This window comes from Lactuca virosa, chromosome 4 (genome assembly GCF_052849685.1).
Source record: "Lactuca virosa cultivar CGN04683 chromosome 4, Lactuca_virosa_CGN04683_v6, whole genome shotgun sequence".
NCBI lineage: Eukaryota > Viridiplantae > Streptophyta > Magnoliopsida > Asterales > Asteraceae > Lactuca > Lactuca virosa.
In genome coordinates this window covers 217,407,095-217,414,625 of record NC_136429.1, presented here as the reverse complement: position 1 = coordinate 217,414,625, position 7,531 = coordinate 217,407,095, and the positions used below count along the sequence as shown (strand labels likewise).

The window sequence follows — 7,531 nt, the reverse complement described above, 5'->3', positions numbered from 1 at the left end:
CTTTAATTCAAAGAGACTTTTGGTTATCCATAACTTGAGGACAAGTTATCGACTCCATTAAAACACATAAAGATCATGAATTCAGCATTAAACAAGTAATTCCTATGATCTATCAAGCACTCATAAGAACATGAATAATTATATCAAAATTTCAAGAACATATGAACACATATAATAATGTAATTTTGATATTAGCCATTGTAAATGGATTAGAACAATCATTACACCATCTAAAACAAGTTTAATAACACCAAAACAGTTTAGGGTAATGTTTCTAGTCCATTTCCAGCAGCAAAAATCAAAAATCTGCACTCTGCCTGGCCAACAAACCAATGCCTCAGATCAAATCCCAAAATCAGTATATTCATTTCCCAAAATCAGTATATTCCTTTTTAAACTACTTTAACAAACAACCACCCTTGGATCACTTTTCAATCCTCACGTGACAACAAACCAATGCCTCAGATCAAATCCCATGATAAATATTCCTTTGGCATCTTAAAACATCCCACTTTTTCAATTCCTATAAATACTTTCATGTACTCGTAGTTTACTATTATACCAAAATCCTCATTCTTTTCGTGTATTCATTATTCAACAACAATGTCAGGAATTGTAGTGATTTTTGACTTCGACAAAACAATCATCGACATTGATAGCGACAATTGGGTGGTCGATGAGTTGGGTGCAACGGATTTATTCAACCAACTTCTTCCCACCATGCCATGGAACTCCGTTATGGTACTTTAGTTTTTCATTTTTCAATATACATATAAATCTTTCATATATGTATTCTTTTTATCTGTAAAAAATTTATAACGCTAAAACTATTCGTTTTAAACAGGATAAGATGATGAATGAGCTAAATTTGCAAGGTAGGAGCATTGAGGATATTGAAAATGTCCTTAAACGTACCCCGATACATCCTCGAGTTGTTCCTGCCATTAAAGCTGCATATGCTTTAGGGTAACTTTATTTTTTCTTTTGTTTGGATTTGTAATAGTTATTGTTTGGTATGGAAATGACTAATTATATGTAACGAATTTATTTCAGATGTGATTTGAGGGTGTTAAGCGATGCGAATTTGTTCTATATAGAAACTATACTTAAGCATCTTGGGATACGTGAATATTTCTCAGAGATTAATACGAACCCGGGTTTTGTCGATGATAAAAGAAAGTTAAGGATTTTGCCGTACCATGATTTCCATGTTTTCTCTCATGGTTGCACCCTTTGCCCTCCCAACATGTGCAAGGTCGGTTTTTAGTTATCTGGTAATTTTATAATATTTAAATCGTACACTTAAGTTTATGTTTTAATATTTTTCATTGAAAATTTATCTAACAGGGTAAAATAGTAGAAAGAATTCAAGCCGAGTTAGCAAAAGAAGGAAAGAAAAGGATTATATATTTAGGAGATGGAGCGGGTGATTTTTGCCCGAGTCTAAAGCTTGGGGAAAATGATTGCATGATGCCGAGGAAAGATTTTCCTGTTTGGGATTTGATATGCAAAAACAGAAAACTTCTAAAAGCAGAAATCCATGAATGGACCGATGGAGAAGACCTCGAACGAGTTCTTCTCCAACTCATTGGGAAAATGATGTTGATGGAAGATGAGAACACAAATCAATTGTTTGACTGCAAGTTTGAGACAATTGCACATGAAGTTTTGCCTAAACCTCTCTATGTTCCTTAGAAATCCATACGTAACTATCTAAAGATTATTGATACTTTTTAAATAATGTATGCTTTTTTGGCTTGTGTTTATACGGATTAATGCTAAACTTATTGATCTATGTTTTTATTGTTATTCTATAGCAAAATTATATATGCCAAAATAAAAGAGACTTAAGGTTGCACGGTTTGCTTCCCTTTCACTGTGCGGTTTACTGATTAAGACAAGAAACCGTACCAGAGAACACCACATATTGGATGCGGTTTAGGTGAAGGGTTTCTCTGCTTCGGGTAGACTCCCCTCACTATCTTTCATTCTCTGATTTGCCAACAGCTAAAAAATTGTATTTTTTTTTTGTTTAGTTTTTACTGTATTTAATTAAATTATATATATACTAAAAAATTATTTAAAAAATATATTAAAATTTATGGTTTTAGTTTTCTAAAAAAAGAATATAATATTGGTATACAATATATTTTTTTAATATAAAAATAAAAATGAGAGAAAGTAAAAGTTAATCATTCTATGGATTTTGAAGAGTGATGTAAGAGGAATGGAACAATATGGTGTTGCCGAGGTTGCAGAAGAAAAATGAAAGATGAAAGAAAAATATACCCTGAGGCCTGATATAAAAAAACTAAAATTTCAACAGTTTTTTAATTAGTATTTCATACTAGGTATGAGACCCGTATAGTATATACAGGTTTATTAAAAATAAAAATTTAATATCAACATGTAAACATTAAACATTTAATAAAGTAATTGAAAAAAGGAATCAATGTGTTTGTAACATTGATGCAAATTTATTCTCAAATTAATATAATGATAACCTTATATGAATATAATGACAACCTTCCATATATAACCGTAAATTTTGGAAATTTAATATAAGAAAATGAAAACCCTAAAAAATGACAAGTGAAAAATAAGAAAAACAAAAACAGAAAAAAACCATGTGGCAAATAAAGAAGAAAACATGTGGAAAAATGATTTTGCATATATTATGTTAGATTAATATAATGATAACCTTATATAAATATAATGACAACCTTCCATATATAATCGTAAATTCTGGAAATTTAATGTAAAAAATGAAAAACTCTAAAAAATGACAAGTGGAAACTAAGAAAAAGAAAAAAAAATAGAAAAAGTCATGTGGCAAATCATTTATTAGGTTAGATGATAACCTTACATGTAGGGGTGTTCGTTTGGATGGATCAGTTTGATCCAATCCAATCAAGTGAATCCAAATTGATTTCGGTTTTCAAAATATGGATCCGAATAGTCCAAACTAAATTCAAATCCGATCCGATCCGATCCAATTACAATTCGGTTGGATCGGTTTTTATAATTCGGTTTTTAAAAACTAAAACATTTTAAAACGAAATATAATTATAATATTACCGAATTTTACACAAGAAGAGAAAACAAATTATTTAGTTACGATTTGAAATTTATAAGCAACTATTATGAAGGTATCTTATATTTTAATATTTTATAGATAAAAAAACTTTTGAGAAAAAACGCATATTAATATTTTTTATTAGGTGAAACTTTTTGAACCTATTTCAAAAAATAAATTACAAAATTACTAATAAATAACTATAGATATATATTAAAAATAAATATATAATAAATTGTTATTCGGTTTTTTTGGACTATTCGGTTCATATTTTATAAACCATATCCAATCCGAAAGCCAAAATAATAATTCGGTTTTGTCGAAAACCAATCCAAAAATCCGAATATCCAAACCAAATAGTTCAATCCAAATTGTCCAATTGGACAATTCGGTTTTATCCAAATACTGAACAGCCCTACTTACATGAATATAATGACAACTTTCCATATATGATCGTAAATTCTAGAAATTTAATATAAGAAAATGAAAAACCCTAAAAAATGACAAGTAGGAAAAAAAAAAAAAAAAACCTGAAAAGCCATGTGGTGAAATAAATGAGAAGAAGACATGTGAAAAAATGATTTTCATTTATTAGGTTAGATGATAACCTTCCATGAATATAATGACAATTTGTTAGATTTATCCCTCATAATCAGCCCAATGGTTTAGAGGGGGCAATTTGTTAGATTTATCATTTCTAATTCATAGAAATCTTTTCATTTTCTTCACTAAAAAAACCCAAGAACACGTTTATCCTTCCTAATCCCTCATAACTCTTTATTTTCATTCCCTAAAAAAAATCGAGAACAAAATATAAATCCTTGAGCACCTAAAACCTCAATTCTGGCTCAAAATTTTATGCGTTTGAACGAGATAAACAAGAAGTTAAACTTCAAACATTTGGAGCAAAATTACAAATGTATAATTAACACTCCCTCCGTCCAAAATTATTATCCACAGACAAAAAACATACAGAGTAATAAAAACATTAATTATCACTAACTTTATTAAATGAAATAACAATCGTACTATTTTGTTACATTTAATTCCATCATTTTGTTGCATTTAATGTCATGATAGATGAGAGGTATTTTGGTAAAATGAATATTTATTTTTAGAAGTAGACTATTATTTTAAGACAAACCAAAAAGGAAACATAAATTATTAATTTGTGACAGAGGGGGTAGCAAAATAAAAAAGGAATCGGATTTAGAGATAGAATTTCCAATGAAACGACCATGGATAATGAACAACAAAATGAAATTACATACAAAAATGGACGTAACGATTAAATGAAACAGACATGAAATGAAGCCAATTACAAACGGAAAAATTGAAAATGATTATAAGGTTCCATGTTAGAGGGTGCATGAAACCAAACAAAGGAGTACGGTAAAATTTTCAATTAATTGTATTAAGATAATATATTCTGTTAAAAAAATTCCATAATATGGAAAACTACATGAACCCGACGAGAAAAACTAAACTGAAACTTGTGTTATGGGCCAAATAATCTAACAGAAAGAACAATGTTAATAAATGGTTATGAGACTAAGTATAAGATTTTTTTTTTAAAATTGTGGGTTTAAGATGGATATGACATTAGGGTTATACCCATCCAATTACTCAATCTAACACTTAATCTTTTATTATTAATATTATGTAATTACTACTTATTTTTTTGAATGGAAATTATTGATATTGTTTTAAAAATTTATGTTATGATCTTAATTAGTTTATCATGAATTTCATTTATTATTAATTTTGTATGGTGATGATTATATTTATCTAACATTTGATATACATTATACTTGTTTGATGTTTGAAATTATTAATCAGAAACACATCACATTAATTAAAAAACATAGAAATTTAAAACCTAAATTACTAAAAAAAAAAAAAAAAGTTAAAAAAATAAACCTAAATTACTAAAAAATCATACAAAATAAAACTTAAATATTAAAAAACTAGAACCTAGTTTCCATATTTTTCCTGAACTTATTGGATTTGAGATGTTATCAATTACATGTAACTAAAATTTGCAAATTGATCATTTGGAGTGTTTGGGGTGTTTGGAGTGGGTGAGATACTTAGATTTGGATTTATAGATCGAAGAAAAAAAAATGGGAAGAGATTGTGTGTTTTTGTAGTGTAAAATGTATGTAAAATAAGTATTACTTATAGTTATAGTATATGTTTTTTTAAATTGAAAATGAAATAATTTTTATTTTTATTTTTTGGGTCGAACAGTAGAAAAAGAAAAAAGAAACAAAAAAAAAGTCAAAAATTTGTTGCCTGCCGCTTCTTTTTCCTGATTGGTTGTCTTCGCGCGTCTTACCGGTCACATCACAGCCAAGCCACCGGACATCAGGGCGGTCTTCACGCGTGGCTTGATTATCCCAGTCAGCATCACGCGTCCTTTACTGCCCCCACTCCGGATAGTCTAAGTTCAAAAATCGTGATATATATATATATATATATATATATATATATATATATATATATATATATATATATATATATATATATATGGTGTCGTCCGGTTCATCTGGTTTTTGAGACCGGTTCGATCGATCGAACCAATTGAACCATCAAACCAATAAGACGGTCGGTTCAATGTACGGTCCGATTTTCAAAACATTGCCAAAAATATTAAAATAATGTTAATAGTAAACTTAATGATTGCTTTGAGATGCTTTAAACCTCAAAGACATTTAATTACATGAATCCCAAAGTATATGTTCTAAGTATCTCAACTAGGGGTGTTCAAAACCGGATATCCGAAAATTTCGGATATTGGATTTTAGTATCCGAATCCATATCCGGAATTTCGGATATCCGAATTTCGGATATCCGAAAGTTCGGATACGGATTCGGATAGCAAAATCGGATATCCCGAAAAAAAAAAAAAAAACTTTTTTTTGGATTTTTTCTACATATTTTTAATCCATACAAGTTATTCAATTTTTTCAACATGAAAATTATAGTCTCCATACGTACATGATACATATATTAGATAATTTAGATATAAGATATTAAAACGAATGATACATATATTAGATAATTTAGATATAAGATATTAAAACGAATGATACATATATTAAATAATTTTGATATAAGATATTAAAACGAATGATACATATACTAAATAATTTTGATATAAGATATTAAAACGAATGGGTTATATGGCACTATAGCATTACGATGGTCAAGTTATTCTTATTACTTTCATAACGACAGAGGTTTAATTTAAACAAAAAAGATGGGAACAAACACAAGATAATTAGTTTGTGAAATAAACATTTACTGATAATTTCTAAGTCTATATATTAATTCCATTATGTTAAGTAGATATATATATGAAACTATAGAATCTTACCTGTAGTAATGAAATACAATTTTATTTTAAATAATATTTTCTATTCATATATCTAATATATCTAACTGTTAAGTGAGCATCTTTTGGCATGTAAATAATAGTGTTATTGTAGAGAAAAGATACATTAAAACTAACTATTTCCTAATTGTTCCTATTTAACGTTTAAAAACAATAACTATAATTTTTTTTCAAACTTAATAAAAAAAAAAAAAATTCGGATATCGGATATCCCGAAATATCCGAAAAGTTTTCAAATGACTATCCGTATCCGAATCCGAAAAACCGGATATCCGAATTTCGGATATCCGAAAATCCGGATATCCGAAATTTCGGATAATTTCGGATCGGATTTTCGGATTTCTCGGATCGGTTTTTCGGATACGGATATTTTTGAACACCCCTAATCTCAGCTTGAGACAAAAGTATAGTTTAAAAATAAATTAGCAGATGTATGTTAACATATGGAAAAATTAAATATCATTTTTTTAATTATCTTTTTACTCATATAAAATTATTTAAAATCGTCCTAATTATCTTTCTACTCATATAAAATTATATAAAATTGTGACATGTATATATATTATTTTTAATATATTTTTTATATAAATATCGTCATTAAGAAATATTTGAAGCATATTTATTATGTTGCAATAAATAAAGGGATATTTATTTAACCACTGTAAATGAAGTAATTAACAAAACCAAATTATTTTTTAAAAATAACCATGACATTCCGAAGTAATAATGTTTGTCATGGAGTTGGTAAAATTTGACGTAGACTAATGTAGTCTGAAATCTAACATCTCATAAATTAGAGAGAGTTATTCGGATGAGCAAGACATGACATAAAATAGTTGAGTTGACATAAAGCTAATACTTTTTCAGGTTGTATATGGAAGTGACAGTACCATAAGGAAAATCATTCACTCTCTTGTGGTGTCACAAAAGATGCAGGTTGAACCAATGCTCCCACTCTCTTTTTCTTCTCTCACTTATACCATATGCATAATAAGTTTGTACTCAATGATGTGGATTAAGAAGAATGAATTTTCATATGTTTTGGGTTAAAAAAGATG

General features: G+C 28.2%; 1 protein-coding gene across 1 annotated transcript; it reads left to right on the top strand.

Annotated features, from left to right (window-relative positions):
• The first annotated feature begins 553 nt into the window (after window positions 1–553).
• Window positions 554–1,741, top strand: LOC145168723 (inorganic pyrophosphatase 2-like). Its single transcript, XM_079087446.1, has 4 exons — window positions 554–741; window positions 845–966; window positions 1,054–1,255; window positions 1,348–1,741. Exons 1-4 carry the CDS (start codon window positions 604–606, stop codon window positions 1,693–1,695), a joined length of 810 nt encoding a protein of 269 aa, XP_078943572.1. The 5' UTR covers window positions 554–603; the 3' UTR covers window positions 1,696–1,741.
• The last annotated feature ends 5,790 nt before the right edge of the window (window positions 1,742–7,531 follow it).